This window comes from Fukomys damarensis, unplaced genomic scaffold (genome assembly GCF_012274545.1).
Source record: "Fukomys damarensis isolate Sample0158 unplaced genomic scaffold, DMR_v1.0_HiC HiC_scaffold_14, whole genome shotgun sequence".
In the NCBI taxonomy this organism is placed as follows: Eukaryota; Metazoa; Chordata; class Mammalia; order Rodentia; family Bathyergidae; genus Fukomys; species Fukomys damarensis.
In genome coordinates, this window is record NW_022900926.1 from 72,283,393 (window position 1) to 72,299,825 (window position 16,433).

Below are 16,433 nucleotides of genomic sequence, written 5' to 3' on the forward strand. Positions count from 1 at the left end.
AAAGTTTCCCCCCCTCTGTGGCCCCTGAAGGATCTCTGCTGGCTTGTCACTATCTCCCTGCTCTCCTATCTTGATCAACGCCGCTACATCCCTGGCCTGGCTCAGGATTTCCAGGAGCGATCAAGCAGAAGCCACATAGCCCCAGAGTTAAAAGAAACAACTGGGCAGTTGTTGGAGCGGCTTCGCGAGTGTGATAGCGCTCGCTCCTGCGTTTTCAGTCCCGTTACACGGAGAACACAAATGACGATCCAGACGGCACTAGGGTCTTTCCCCAACTGGACGTGAGAGCTAAAGGCTAAAGTGCTGGGGGCGCAGAGGACCTGAAGAGGCTCCCAGCCTGGCACTGGTTCCCCCAAGTACTTCAGGACTGGTCTTGATACATCCTACACACAAAATGCAATCAGTAACAAAAAACACATGAGCCCCTCAAGACTGCCAACCGGGAAAACATATTTAGGGCCAGAAGATCCAGATGTCTTTTCTATGTATGGATTCCTCCTACCGTGAAGGTATTGAAAAAGATAAGGCCTGATTTTATGAGGAGAGTTAGCAGATCTTTTCACAGCTGAGGACACGTGGAGCTTGGCTAGAAATAGGTCAAGGCAGATGGGGTGCTGCTGAAATAGGGCTCCCATGTAAATTTATAATGGTTAATAATTATATTTTAAAGGAAGAGAATCTCAATAATCATTTACCTTAAGACACTAGAAAAAGAAGTGAAAGTTAAATTAGGAGGAAATAAATAATAAAGATTTGTATAGAGATTAATTCAGTGGAGAAGAAAAAAGGAATAGGGAAAATAATGAAACCAAAACCGGTTCTTAGAAAGATGAACAAAATAAACAAATCTTTAGCTAAATTGGAGAGAGAGAGAGAGAGACAGAGATATCAAAAGATTAGAACTAAAAATGAAAAAGGATACAGATAATACTACCAACTTTATGGAAATAAAAATATTAAAAAATACTATGACTAACTGTATGCCAATAAGTTAGACAACAGGTGAAATGGACAAACTCTTGGAACTGACTCAAGATGAAACAATCTGAATAGACTGATAGCAAGTAAAGATTAACTTAGTAATAAAAAAACTATCTTCAAAGAAAACCCAAATTCAAAAATGACTTTACAGGTAAATCCACCATTAAAAGAAAGAAAATGGTATCAGTTCTTCTGAAAAAAAATTAGTAAAAGAGGAGGGAATATAGTACTTTCCAAATAATTCTAGGCCAATATTACTCTGTTATCAAAACCAGGCAGACATCACAAGACCAATGGATGTAGAAATCAACAAAATACTCACAGAGTTGAATCTAGCAATATTTGAAAAGACTTCACACCATGGCCAAGTAAGATTCACTCTAGGAATGCAAAATTGATTTAACATCCAAAACTAAATTCATGTAATGCACTATACTGAGAATTAAAAGAACTACACAAGATGCAGAAAAACATTTAACAAAATCCTATACTTTTTCATGATAACATCATCAACAAATCAGGACTAGAAAGGCACTTTTTTTTTTACTGCAAACGCCCTAGAGCTAATATCATAGTTAATGGTGAAAGATTGGATGCCATCCCCTAAGCTCAGGAACAAGACAAAATAATTTATAAGAGGGGGAAAAAAGTAAATCTCTCTGTTATATGTCCAAAATATTAAGGAACCCACCATTGAACAAATGAATTAGTTCAGAAAGTTGCTGGATAAAAAAATCAATACACAAAACAATCAATTGTATTGCTTTCATTGAATAATCCAAAAATGAAATTAAGAGAAAAATTCTATTTACAATAGCAGTAAAAAAGCATAAAGTACTTTAAAAAATTAAACAAAAGAAATTCAAACTTATACTCTGAAAAGCTATAAAACCTTGTTGAAAGAAGTTTAAAAAGATATAGCAAAATAAAAAAAATACATGCTCATGAACTGGAAAACTTATTAAAATAACCATATAGCCAAATTGTTCTATAAATTTAAAAAAAAATCCCTGTCAAAATCTTAGCTAATTTGTTTGAAGAAATTGACAAGCTGATTCTAAAGCTCATATTGAATTATAAAGGACACAAAAGAGCCAAAGCAATCACAAAAAAGAACCAAGCAGAGGACTACCATGTCTTGATTTCAAAATTACAATAAAGCAACAGGAATTTAGACATGGATGTAATGGGCAAGAGGGTAGACTTATAAATGAGTGGAGTAGAATTGAGGGTCTAGGAGTAAATCCATGTGTTTTTATACTCAACTGATTTTCAGTGAGAGTTCTAAGACCATTCAGTGGGGGAAAGAACAGTCTTTTCAATGGTGCCAGGACAGCTGGGCACATACATGTAAATTCCAGGACTCTGCTAGGCCTAATAGGGGGATTGGAAGTTCAAGTCCCATACAGGCAATTTAGCAATTTAGACACTATCTCAAAATTAAAAAGGGGTGGGGGGGGCTGCAGATATAGCTCAGTGTGAAGCCCCAGTGTCTAAGCCCTGTACCATTAATACATACATACACACACACACACACACACACGGGGGGGGATATGCTGGGACAATTGAATATTCACATGAAAAATGAAGATAAATGATTACTTCTGTCATACATAAAAATCAAATAAAATTTATTAAAATCCTAAATATAAGATCAAAACCCATAAACTCTTAGAAGAAAACAGTGGGTAAATCTTTATGACCTGGTGTTGGGCAAGGTATTCTTAGATTTTATACCAGAAACTTGAGCAACCAAAGATAAATTTGACTTCATAAAAATTAACAATTTTGGGCCAGGGATTTGGCTCAGTGGTGCCACCACCTGCCTCCCAAGTGCAAGGACCCGAGTTCGATCTGCCCCTCCAAAAAAGCAAAAAACAAAAAGGAGATTAGTGGTTGTTTAGGCTTTACAAAGGATGGAGGAAAGATAGCTAAAGAGATATGGTTTTGAAGGTGATGAAAATGTTCTACATTGACTGGGCTAATGGCCGCATAGCTCTATGAATATGGTAATAGCCACTGAATTGCATCTTTAAATGAGTGAATTGTCTGCTACGCGCATTGTATCTCAAAAAGCTGCTTTGAAAAAAAAGCCTTTGGCAGAAGGCCGGTGTTGTGCAGACTAGAGGCTGCGAACACTTTCAAGAGTTCTGTGCTGCAGTGTCTAACAACACCGCCTTGATCACCAGGACACTCAGGTGAGCAGCCCAAGGTTCATGTGTGCTCTCTGCTGCATCCCTACAGCTAATGAGCTGCTGCACGATGTGTTCAGGAACCCGGAGCTCTACACCGGTTCCTCCTTGGCCTCTGTTGCATCTTTTCCCTTTGGGTCAGAAGTCATCTCGTAGATATTATATAAAGAACCTGGCCAGGGAGCAATATATTGGCTCCTTCCTGCATGGAGTGAAAGGAAGGAAAACTCATGTTTATTGGACACCTACCATAGGTCAGCATCATTCTACAGTTAGTAAGCAGCAAGGCCTCTTTACGCTCCCTTTACTGGCAAGTTCTCATAGTCTGGAATACCAACTCTTTCCAAACGGCAGGCACTTTGATACCATGTATATGAGAAAACTAATTATGTCTCCCAAGGTGCTTGGAGAGGATTGAGAAATATTTATTGAGTAAATATTTGGGCCAGTGTTAGCAGGAAGGCTGCTGTTACGCAGGAGATGCATTAGAATTCATGCTATAAAAGGCAGGTATAGATTTGTGATAACAATGAAAAACCATTTCATGGGAACACTTATTCTATTCATTAAATACTTTAAATCTAAATTACATATGCCTATCATAATTCTGATAGTCTAACATAGAAAATGCATATTGCAGCCAGCATTACATTGGAAAACTCAGATGCAGGCAGGAGGCCACTCACTGAGATGCAGCATGGGAACGCCCTGCGAAGATGCTCTTTGGGTTTGGACTGCTGGCGACTGTGGGTGAGAGCACAGGTAATAAAAGCCAGCCTTAGGCCTGTAATCCAAATGAGTGACTCAGAAGGTAAAACTGACTTCAGGATCATCAAGCAATAGCCTCTACCTTGCCAGCAAAGGCTGTACCAGTGATTCCAAGTCTGCTCAAGTGAACAACCAGGGAGACAAAGCAAGCATTGAGCTCCAGACATGGCTCTGTGCAGTGGCTTCCAGCGGGGATGGGAGCGAGCAGCTTGTTCAGCTGCATAGACTGGTGGCTTTAGAATTGAGGCAATGAATCTGTTCAAACCTGAATACAATGGCATTTTCCTCCCATTTATAAATAGGAGAGCTGACACTTAGATAATAGCTGAGTGTGAAAACGACTGGTGATGCCCTGGATCATCACCGTACTGCAGGACTGAGGACCCTTGCGGCACGTGGCCTGCTATCTCCTTGAGTGTTAAATATGTCCCATGGTGGGACAGGGCACAACTTTAGGTAGAACACAGGTGTAGTCATTTCCTGTCACAGGTGACTCAAAATGGCAGAAATATACCCTCCCACCTTTGTGGAGGCCACAAGCCTGAAATGAAGGTGGCAGTGGGTCCATGCTGCCTTTTGAGGCTCTAGGGGGAGGACCCTTCCTGCCTCTGCCTGGCTTCCATGGTCTTCCACAGTTCTTGGTGTGCCCTGTACAGACACGTGCTCTAGTCACCCCCCACCCCGGTGTTCTCCCTTTGTGTCACATCTGTGCCAAATTTCCCTTTTAAAGACATCAGTCACTGGGGAAGCCCACCCTAACCCAGTGTGACTTCATTTTAACTTGGTTACATCTGCAAAGACGCTATTTCCAAAGAAGGTTCTGATCACGGGTACTGGGGATTAGGGTTTCAATACACATTTTTTGAAGGACACACAATTCCACCTATAGTAACAGGTAAATGTTATTTTTATAGTCATATATTTTAATATACATCAATACAATGTAATTTGCACATAGGAAAATGACTTCACTGATACAATATTATTGCCTAGGCTCACTAAAGGCTTAAGTTAAAAGACATGGATCCGTTGAAAGACGTATCTTGAGTAAACAGCTCTACAGAAGTTACTCGGACATAGTGAAACCTGTGAAGTTGGCACATTGATATCTGGAATTCTTTGGGCTGGACCCAGTATTTCTCTTCAGGCAGGGTGGTATCTTTGGGGAAACTAAAGATGATAACTGAGCATCTTATTTAAAAGATTCCCCAAAGAGGTTTTACAATCTGCCCTCCCCCCAAAAAACTGTGCTACAAATTACATTGCCTGAAAGTTCCTCCTTACATTTAAGTCCAGTCCCTCTTGCTTCAATTTAAAGGATGACTTTTAGAGTATAGCTCAGTGGTAGAGTACTTGACTAGCATGCACTCGGCCTGGGTTCCATCTTCATTGTCCTCATCGTGTGGGTGCACGCACACACACACACATACACTGGAAGAGAGACAGCAGGACAGACTATGGATACTTACTCTTCATGAAATTCAAAATCATTAAGCCATCCCTCATGCAGGTAGATAAATTGTAAATATGCACAAGTTGGAGTAGCTGAAGAACTTAACTGTGTCATATTTAGGAACTAAGTCCACTATTTAAAGTTGGCCAAGACAAAGGAGCGAATCTGCAATTGGAGAGAGACCCACACTCCCTAGGCAGCTTTATGGCTGAGTGGAGAATGAACACCAGATGGGGCCAGCAGACCTGGAATCATACAGAACAAGTGTCCTCAGAGGACGGAGCCTCCCCACACGGACGCCCAGCAAACAACAGGGCTGACAGGTCATTTCCTCCTGGAGCTCTACAACCCCCATGTCTGTCCAAGAGACTAATGATGCCAGTTATAAATCATTAAATCTGCCCTCCAACAGAGAGACGGCGACAGGGAAAGAAGGATAATCTTCTTTTTGTACAGTCACAAGAGCATGCTTAACAGAGAGGCAAACTTACCAAAGGCACATGCATTGAAATCTGCCACATTTTCAAGTTTTGTGTCTTAGAAACTTTCAGGAAGGACGGGCTGAGGTCTCTTTTTCACCACTGTTAGTCTGTTTGTGGACTGTGGTTTCCTCAGCTGCTGTGCATAAAGCCTGCCCATTTGGAGAAGCAAAGCAATGCTTCAGGACTGTTCAAGCCCACTCGAGCCTCCAGGGACATACACATTTTATATGAATGGGAACTGGGGAACAGAGCCCCAGGATTCTGAGTCTGGAGTGCGTAGACTCTTCCATCCCTCCATGGAGACCAGGGGTAGCTGGTGGGCTTAGGGCTTCCATGACCCCTGATGGGGTCACCCATTCCTGCTATAGTCTTGGGGGGCTGAGGTTTGGGGTGCACCAGGAAACCTCCAAACAGGGAAGCAGAGAGAAGGGGGCCAGTAAGGAGTCAGCAAGAGCGAGAGAGAGAGAGAGAGAGAGAGAGAGAGAGAGAGAGAGAGAGAGAGAGAGAGAGAGAGAAAGCCCCACGGCAGGAAGAACAAGAGAGAGAAGAGAAAGAGGCTGAGTGTAGAGAACCACAAGCACTCCTGACCAAGCCTCAGTTCTCCCCGCATTTAGGGTACAAACTTCACCACTCACAGCTACAGGAGCTCCGACTGCTGATTTCATTTAAAAAAAAGCAAACTGGCACTTGGCTCACATGCCCTAACCAAATGAAGCTCTGAAAAGCAATAATATCACCCATCCTCTTCAAAATTACTCTCCTATGATATCTACTCACCAATAATCATCCATCCCATGATTCAGTCTATTCTTCCCCCTCACTAAATAGGTCCCCACTACCACCTTATTTCCACCATCAGTCACAACGTCCCCGTTGAGGGAGCAGCTGCACAGAGTGAACCCTTTCTACAGTCACTGCCACCTTCCCGGAGGCTGGCCGCCATCGCCTTTCTCAGAATTGATGGCCCGACCCTTAGAGCTCTGCTCAGCCCAGCCACCTTCCACCCTCCCAGGCGCTGGTCAGCGTCTTGGGGCTCCAGTGGAAGGTCTGGCTCAGCTACTAAAGAGTCGGCAGCACCCCAGGTCCTAGTGCTGAAGCCCACGTTAGAAAAAGCAGGAATGCAGCTGGCAGGTTCCAAGCGCTGGGTGATGACCATCACCCCATGCTTAGCCTGGCGTCACCACCGGACAGCACAGCCTGGGAGTTCCGGTTCACACAGCATGTGGTTGGAGGGAGAGCAGCAGGAAGGGCAGGGCCGGGGAAGGGCTGGGAGGAAGCAGCAGGTGCCTGGGAGCTGCACTCTTCCGCTCAGTCCAGGCACAGGCGCCCTGGGTCCTACCTGGTGCTGGTTCCCTGCCAACCGGTAACCTCGCCCCACTACTCTGGGGACTGCAGCTTCTCAGCATGTGCGTGGTGCTGTGAGAGGCAGAGGTACCTTCTGCCGTGGCCCTCGAAGAGACTTCTTGTGGCAGAAACCAGGTTTCCTCCTTCTCTCCTGCAGCCTTCACTGAGGCTCGATAGAGGTTGTAGATTTCTGTTCTCGGCTAGGTCCCGCCCCTTGTTCTTGCAGATAAGCACCTCGGTTTTCCCTCAGGGCCCTCAGTGGCCTCTTCACCCAGCCTTCCTGGTTCAAAGGGCACCAGGCCACACCACCTGTGAGGCTGAGCATTTCATTTGCTGCAATTACATTTTCCATTAACTTGGGCTCTGGCTGGTATAGATTTTCTTCTTAAGCTTGTCTCTGTGGCTCAGATTACTCAACCCTTAGGATCAACCTTGATTCCCCTCTGGCCCATTAAACTACATTTCTTTTCTTTTTTTTCCCCTCCCCTAATGAGATGCACAGAAACTGACCATAATTTTAATGCCTGCCACCTGAACTTCCTTCATCTTTCTGGATGTTTCTGGTTTTCTTAAGACTGTTTTAAGCTGTGGGTTGATTTTTTTTTCACATTGGGAAATTTGGGCCAAAGACAGTTTTGACCAAAGTTATCCATTTTGGAATAATGAATGTCTTTTCAGTCCTACAAAGAGAGCAGATGCCATCGCCACCTTCCATCTTGACCTCTCAGCTTGGGCCAGCCTCTACCCTGAGGCGTACGGGAACTCCCTTGGGGTGAGGGAAGGTGAAGGCAGGTGGGATCCCCCACTCTGGGAAAATTAAAAATGACTCTAAATCATAAAAATATTGGCATCCTTGGAATAGAGAACACCTTGTTAGTTTTAGCTCTGAATGAACACCCTGACTTTGAATCTGTTTTTCCTATCCATTCATACCTATGACAAAGTTGCATTTATGAATCAGGCACAGTGAGAAATCAACAGGAACAACTAATAAAAATAGAACAGTTATAACAATATAATGTAACAAAAGTATTACAGTGGCCTCGCCCCCTTTCTCTCTTTTTCTCTCTCCGAAACCTTACTGTGCTGTGCTTATGCTCCTTGTGGTGCTGTGAGAGGATGAAGTGAGGTGACCTAGGCATACCATAGGCTACCAGGTATGGGTCACTTGAACATGACACTGCAATACCCAACAACTGATCTGACTAACTCAGATGGCTACTAACAGGCTGATGGTGTACACCGCATGGGCGTACTGGACTCAAGGATGAGTCACAGGTAGCACAGAATGAGATGGCGTAAGATTTCACCATCCTACTCAGAATGGAGCACAATTTTAAGCTTTCGAATTATATATTTCTGGGATGTCCCATTCAATATTTTCAGATTATTTCAGGTAACTAAAACCACAGGAAGTGAAAGACAGCACTGTTGAACTGCAACTCTGGTGAGCCTGCCATGTTGTGAAATGTTCTCTAGATTGGCCCACCTGTCAAGGGATCAACAGCTCACAGGGAACTGAATCCTGCTAACGGCCACAGGAAGGCTGGGATGTAGATCCTTCCCTGCTTGAGCTTTGAGAGGCTTACAGACTTGTGAGACCCAGAGACAAGCTGCTCCTGCACCACTGACCCACAGAAACTGTGAGGAAACAATGTTATTGTAAGTCACTAGATTTTGAGGGTAATGTGTTACACAGCAATAATTAACTAAGACAAACGAGAAAAGAGAATTTGATTCATTCCTCTTGACTCTGCACATTCAGATTGGAAGTTGTAATCATTAACTCTACAGTACTACAGTGTCTTCCCTATAGATTCAATTCTATAGGTTCAACTTTCTGTATGGAAGTTTATGTTTTCTTTTTCTCTCAGCAAATGGTATCGTGCTTACGTATGACATTCAGAAATCATTCACTAATAGGACAGTTTATGCAGTTGATCTTAGACGCCTGTTGGTGTCCTGCTTCCATTCCTCTTGGCATGGTTTGCCATTTTAACCCTACTTCTGAAGCATGATCAACGGACTGTGGTTTGGACAACTTGCAGATATTACCTTAGCACCCACCACAGGGGCTCGGCGTATTGGTCTAGGAGAACAACCTGAAGAGGTTGATGGAGTCTCCAATACAATTGCTTGGGGCTCTGAAGGTTTTGCAATGTCTGGATGGCACATCCTGGGTCCCTTGGTTTCTACCAGTCCTTATGGTTTCTGTGTTCTGATGTAATAATCAGAGAACTGGGTTACCGTCCCCTGGGATTTACTAAGGCACCTGGCCCATCCCTTGGATCTGCCCTTCAACCAGAGGCAGAGCTCTTTGGTCTGGTCCACTAGAGACACAGAAGGCCCTCTGCAAGGATCCAGGCTCAAATGGTCGGCAGAGAGGCCAGGATCCCTGAGCATCGTCTCCAGCTGTGCGGCTCATGGAACACTGAAGGGTGGGGGTTCACAGGGAAGACTGTTAGCCTTGTGAAACAGTGCAGATTTCTAGTAGATGTCTTTTTAATTTCTGGAGAGGCATGAAAAGAGAGGAGAGAGGTGTCTTTTAGGGAATACAAAATTACCCTTGAAAGAAGGAAAAAAAACCTATTTGGCTTAAAAAAAAAACCAAAAAACAAGCTCTTCACTCCTCCACATTCTTTCATAGAAGGAGCTCTCTCAAACGGTAGAAAGTCTCCTGGGGATTTACCATATGTGGCAGCTAAAATGAATTGTCAACTGGACTGGATTGGGAGTTGCTGGAGATTTGTAAAGCACACTTCTTGGTGTATCTGGGTTGGTCGTGGAGGCACGACCTTGTGTACTACATCTCTCCTCTCTGACACTGTTCTCCTGCTCTGCTTCCTGATCTCCATGGAGTTCCTGACTTGGAGATGGCTGACCATGCGCTGAAACTTCTGAAACTGTGAGGCAAAATAAACTTTTCCTCCTTTAAATTGTATTGTCAAGTATTGTGTACCAGTGATGAAAAGCTGACTCTCTCTTCTCTAAGTTATTTAAATTATGGCTGTGTGGACTGGGGGGCACTGGGGTCTGGATTTGGTTTTCTAAATAAAGTTGGAAAAGCTGGGGGAAAAAAAAAGATACATCATCGTTACCACTCTGTTCTTCGAGTCATGGGTGTTGGCACCATTAATCCACAAAATGACTTTACTTATGGTGTTAGACAAGGAGGGTGTTATCTTCATTTTGTTTTATTTGAATGTAAATGTTTTCTATTAAAATATTATGAGGGTAGTCAATGCGATTCAAGATCATACTATTTATTCTATATTTAAAGTGCCGTGGACAACCTAACTGGAACATGCACCCTTTCATTCATTTAACCACTAATTACTGAATAACAACTGAGCTTTTATAAAAGAGAACCTAAGTCTTAAAACGGACATTGTTGAAATCTATTTTAAATCCTACAAAGCCCAGGCTTTTCTCTAGAGGTCCTTCTGAAAAAGAGAGAAAGACAGACATCAAAATTAAATGAAAGATACAGTTGAAAATATAATAGATGGCTTTCCCCAAACACGCAGGGAGAGCTGGAAACCCTCCACAGGCCACACTCCTGTTCTGTGCTGTAAGGGCCCTGGCTGGGCTTCCACTGCCTTGAGTGTCACGAAGGCCTTGAATTTGCTATGGAACTGTGGAATCTCTTTTTTAACTTTCCACCAAGACCTACAAGGATTCTTAAGCCCTGAGCTTGCCACTGACAATTTATTCTCCTTCCAAATGACCCCCTTTCCACCTCTCAGCTGGAGATCCAACAGCTCATTGTTCACAGGACCCGTGGCTGTGACAGAATGAACATAGCTCTGCAGTGTGCTAATCCTGTGGCCTGTACTGGGGGCATAAAACAGCTGCAAGAGAATTCAGAGTAACATGTCTTCCTTCATTATTTTCTTTTTCAGGGGATAGGTTCTAGTAATCCCAAATTTTTCACTGTGGTAGAATCTGCATAAGATTTACCACCTTAACAAATTTGAAAAATCTGTCACACCACTGGTCGGTTTGAAAGCAACAATGCAAATCTACTTCATCCAAAAGTCCATCTTTACCATTTTTAAGTGTACCGTTTAGTGGTATTAAGCGTATTCATGATGTTGTGCGGCCACCCCCACTATCTATTCGCACAACTCTTTTCATCTCATAACCCTGAAATTCTATACTCATTACTCAATAATTCCCCTTTGTTCTTTTCTTCTATCATTTCAGACATTATTTAAAATACTGTATGCCTAATGCATGTGGGGCAGGGTTTTGGAGGGATGAGAAGGTTCCTCTGGTGGCGGGAATGATGGTCTTTGCCCATCTCATAGGCAGCAGCCAGCACTGATATCCCAAGAGTACAAGGACAAGGATAAAACACCTGCTGGGGTAAAGATAGAAAACTTAGAAGGAGAAGAGAGTTGACCTATGTAGAGTGCGGATTCCACCTGAATTTTGCTAAGTGGGGGCTGAGGTTTGTTTTGCTCTTTTACATCTTTGCTAAATGTGACAAGGGGCATCACACACTGCTTGTGAACAGCTGCTTCGTGTAGGCAGCCTCCTGAAAGAGCCGCCTCTACTGCTACCATCAGTGTTGGATAGTAGTGTATTAAGGGTGGTGGACTTGGAGGAAAAGCAAGGCGACAGGCATAAGAAGACTGGACCTCAGCCTCTTCCCTGGGCTGCCTTTCGACATGGCTCTGAGCAAGTGGCCTGGCCTCCATGTGCCTTACTATGTCACAAATAGGGGCACGCAATACATGTCTCCCACTGGTGAACTGGATGGGTCTCTGTAATGAGATATGTGCCACTTGACATACCTTATTTCTTTCTAGAAAGAAATGACCTTGTCAAAAGATAGACAAACCATCTTCAGTGGCAACATTTGTACAGAAGAGGAAGCACCTTAACACAGACGAAAGACCTGAAATGAATTTCCCTGGGTGAACCAAGACTGCCAGATAGGCTATTCTCCACATAGCCCTTCTCTGTAGTTCTATCACGTGAGACAACTGTGTCACCAAACAAGAGAGAAGATTCGCTTTCTGAATGCAGGGTGTGAGGTTCAGCTGTCATGCAGTGCACTGTGATGGGGCTGTTACTGCAATAGTTCTCAGGTGCCGGCTCAGAAACGACCAGCCAGTGAAGAGGAGCAAGCCTGGAGAGGACAGGACACTCCCGGCTCCCAATCCGGCCCCACCATCTGTGCATCAAAGAAGCTGCTCTTCAGAGAGTAAACAGTTTGTTCCCATCCTGCTGAAGCTTCAAAAGGCAGGAAACCAGCTACTCAATTAGGTCTTGCCGACGAGTTCAACCACCACATTTGTGGTTTCAAAAGATCTTCTACTCTCAGTGAGCGGTTTGCTCTGTAGCATTACACACAGATGTCATGTCAGTAATATTCCTGTGCTCTCGCTCTGTGTCGGTCTTGGCTGGGTACAGCATGCCCCTGGGTGCATACAGAGAGGAAATGAGCTCTACGCCCAGAATCCCACAGCCTAAGGCAAAATCAAATGCCATCATGGACATGGAAACAAGGTCTGGCAGGGTCAGATGGGCTTATTTTCAGGGTTGGAGAGGATGAAAGGCTATCAGAGTCCCTGCAGGTGTTTGCCAGGCTACTGAGAAGTGTGTCTTTGGCCTTTCTGTCTTTTTTTCACCCTCTTCCCTGATCCACAGATCTCTTTCTCATCTGGATTTATGCTTGTGTCACCCTGACCCTTACCACTCATGCACCTCTTTTCTCTAGCCCATGGGACAACTCCCCTGGACTTCAAACCATCTTCAGTGGCAACATTTGTACAAAAGAGGAAGCACCTTAACATAGACGAAAGACCTGAAATGCATTTCCCTGCGTGAACCAGACTGCCAGGCCACACTGTCATGGAGTGGGGCCCCAAGTGGTGGCTCCTTAGAAATTCAGGCTCCCACCAACTCCCCCTTGCCCAGCCTTCTGATAAGAATCCGCATTTCAGCAAGATGCTGATGTGCAGGTGGTTCCCGAGCACATTAAAGTTTGCAAGCTCCCACTAAAGGAGACTTTGACTTTTCTTAACACTCAAAGCTAAGACAACATTTCCGCCAGGGCCATCTCATGACCCTTGACCAGTGGGTCCAAATCAACCTTTCTGCTCCATTCTCCTACTGCACCTATAAGGCTGCTTACTTCCCAAAAGACACACAAGCCAAACTGGAAGTCGATTAACAGAACTGGGGGTGAAGGACTGTATTTCCTGGTCTCAAGCCAAGAAGGCCCACCTCTGGGCAGCTGGGCAGTCCTGAAGCCTGATTGCCCCTGGACATGGGAAGAAGATCTTTTGTAGAAGAAATTTAGATTTGAAATTTCTGAGGCAGAGATTTGGGAAAAGCCCTCCCTCTGTCCAAGGAGGAGATCTTCTAAGGGAGGCCACTTTGTCTTGATGTCCTTGTCTCCACCTTTGAAGGTCCTTGCTGGGGCTCTTACAGCACCTATTTCTCTTGCTCCCCGGGGCTGTTCTCCGTCATCTCTAGTCCGTGACCATCAGCCTGAAAGGGAGCAGAGAGCACATCTCGCTCCTGCTCCTCCAAGGCCCTCCCACCCTCCAAGGTGGACTGAGCACACATCTATCACTGGTAGTGGGAAAACCACTAACCCCTCCCAGACGGGCAGCCCCTTCTACTTCCGAATGACTCTGACCTTTCAGAGCTCTTTGCCGTGTCAGTGTCACCTGCCTCAGGAGGGGACAATCTTCCCAGTGCCCCGTCCAGTGTCCCACTGCCCACTCCTCCCCAGGAGGGAGTGTTTCTTGAGCCCACCTTTTACACCTTGTGTCTTTACAAGGCCTGGGGATCTGAGGTTAAAGCCTTGAAGGGCCTTTGAGTTCTGCCTTCTTCAGGTGAGGATAATGCCCCGACCAACTGAGTGGCAAGAATTTCAGTTTACATTTACCTTCTAACTTCTTACTCTCAATTCTGCTCCTCAGCCCTAAACAACACATTCATGTGACTTGCAATCATGTACTGGAACAGAGAATTACATCTTTCCCAAATGTTCCTTTTCTTATTCCACAGTTCTTATTCCCAATTTTTTTTTTTTTTTGATAGTTCTCAGTTGCATTTCTCTAGCATGGGATTAACTGTCTTCGGGAAATGTGTTCTATTGTGCTGACAAACCCTCCCAGTGTCGGACATGAGGGCTAGGATGGAGCAGACTGGAGTGAACGCCTGGGCACTGTTCTGGTTTGAAGGACTGGAGACCTTACAGTCTGATTTACTGCTGACGTGGCCCTGTGGATGGTACAGAGCTGAACACAGAACAGACCTCCATCGTTGCCCTTGTATGTACCTTTCTTGTCACAATGCTGAGAAAGTAGATTGTCAGGAGCCATTCTACATAATTTTGGGGGAAAATCATTTCACAATTAAATTATGATTAGGGCTGTCTGAGGCCTAGGGTTCCCGTGATGCTGTAGTACCCAAGGGCAGGATTATATCAGCGGAAGACATCCTAGTTCTCTAATAACCGAATAGTAACAAAAAAAGAGAAAGGTTTCACCTGGGGAGGGAAAAATTCCTTATCAGCTTAGCTCATCCCACCTCCTGCTGTAAACTGTGCTCATCTCACCATCCTAATCAACATAAACTCCTCATAGACCTAAGATCCTCATCAGAGGAAGGTCCTTGGTGTCATAGATCCCCCTCCACCCTGAGACATCTGATACTTCCTCCCATTCTAAGATCCTCATGAATTTAGGATTACCGCCACCTTCAGAGTCATCTGATCCTCCCTATGAACTCATAAATAGTGGCAAGCTCCGAGTGTCTTTGTCGTTGCCCAATCTGAGGACCTGACTTCCTGGCCCCCTGTATACTGTGAAATTACACAAGTCTGTTGTCTTTTTTTTTCTTTAGCTCTTGCCGACCCCTTTCTAGGCAGTCAGAGGGTCAGTTGCCCTTCAATAGTAGATGATAGATGAATTCATCCTCTACCATAACAATGAGCCCTTTAACGGAACTGTGGCAAGGTGAGCCTAAGGAGACAATGTCTTCCTGTAAAGGCCAATTCCCTAGAGTGGCGTCTTAGGGCTCATAGCAGACTGGCAGGACATGCAGGGACAGGGGATTGCTCAGTCCCTACCACGTCCCCACTGCTTTCTTCACCCTTCCTGGCTCCCTGACAAGTGAAGCACACAACATTAGGTCTGCGATGCACTGAGTGTGAGAAACCACTGCCATCACGTTAGTTGATTTGGAGCAATTTGTTTTTGCAAAGTTGTCATGGGCTGGAGAAAGGTCCTAGGCAACTAAGGTCATTCCCTCCCAGCCTCCTAGGAAGGAAACCAGCTCTCAGCAGAACACAAAAGCTTGAGGAAGGCTGTCATCCTCTGGGGTAAGATGTTAAAATGAACTATTTTAGCTCTGGTTTTGGCTGGGGCTGCAAGACAATAGCCCCCGCTTGTCAGGGTGAAATGTGAGTGTGACCTTCATTCAGGTGGAAAGCAGTTTTACACTACCCACATCTCACCTGAAGACAAGATTGTAGGGGCTGAGAAACCAGTTAATCAAAAGACAAATTATGGAGACAACTGACCGGGTTGTTTCCAGTGGTTTCAAAGTGGCCCCGCGAGTCCTCTGGAGTTTGGGAGAGATGATAGGTCATTGCTTGGATTTCACAGGAAATCTGAAAGAATGTCATTGGCTGGCAGATCAAAGGAGAGGTGCTGGTAGGACTCAGAATTTGTTGGGTCAGAGCGTGTGAATTGCGAATGTTTCTCAAGGAAGAGATGTGGACCATCAGAAGAGAACCCTGCAGTAGGACTGTCTTAGATCATTTCCACAGGGCAGTCTGGAGGAACAAAGGAGCTTCAGCAAAGATGCTAGAGTTGACCCCAGAGCCTTTGGACTATGGAAGGAACTGTAAGTGAGCATCCAGAGAAGAGTTGCATTTGTCCACACTAAGGGACGGGCAGGTGAGAGATGGTCAAGTTACCCAAGAACTCATAGAAGAGGCAGCAGAATGAGGAATCAGCTTAAAAACACTTGTAGGAACCAGGAAGCAACTCTCAACAGGATCTATCCAGGAAAAACTCTCCCACCTCTTGCCTGTCCTCCTTCCCCCACAATGAGGTAAAGGGTTCTGAGAGCAAAAGAGGTAAGTAGGGGAGGGGCTGAAAACAAAAGTGCGGATAGGGGAGCCAACAGGTGGCCTGAAGCAAGCCTGAGCTGGGGATAGAGTGTAAAGGTGGTTGTTATCTT

General features: G+C 44.7%; 1 protein-coding gene across 11 annotated transcripts in view; it reads right to left on the reverse strand.

Moving 5' to 3' along the window:
• Window positions 1–16,433, reverse strand: part of Scml4 (Scm polycomb group protein like 4) — a 99,137-nt gene that overhangs the window by 14,783 nt on the left and 67,921 nt on the right. Inside the window, exon 1 of one of the 11 annotated variants that reach the window (XM_010635326.3) lies at window positions 7,312–7,642. The exons of 7 other annotated variants lie outside the window; for them this stretch is intronic. Coding sequence is in view for 2 of the 4 variants with exons in the window: in XM_010635324.3 (XP_010633626.1) it covers window positions 7,216–7,282 (67 nt within the window). In the remaining 2 variants the exon portion in view is untranslated. Of the gene's footprint in view, window positions 1–5,885; window positions 6,098–7,215; window positions 7,643–13,649; window positions 13,725–16,433 lie in introns of those variants that run through there. 3 more of the 11 variants (XM_010635324.3, XM_010635327.3, XM_033763429.1) reach the window with 3 other exon arrangements.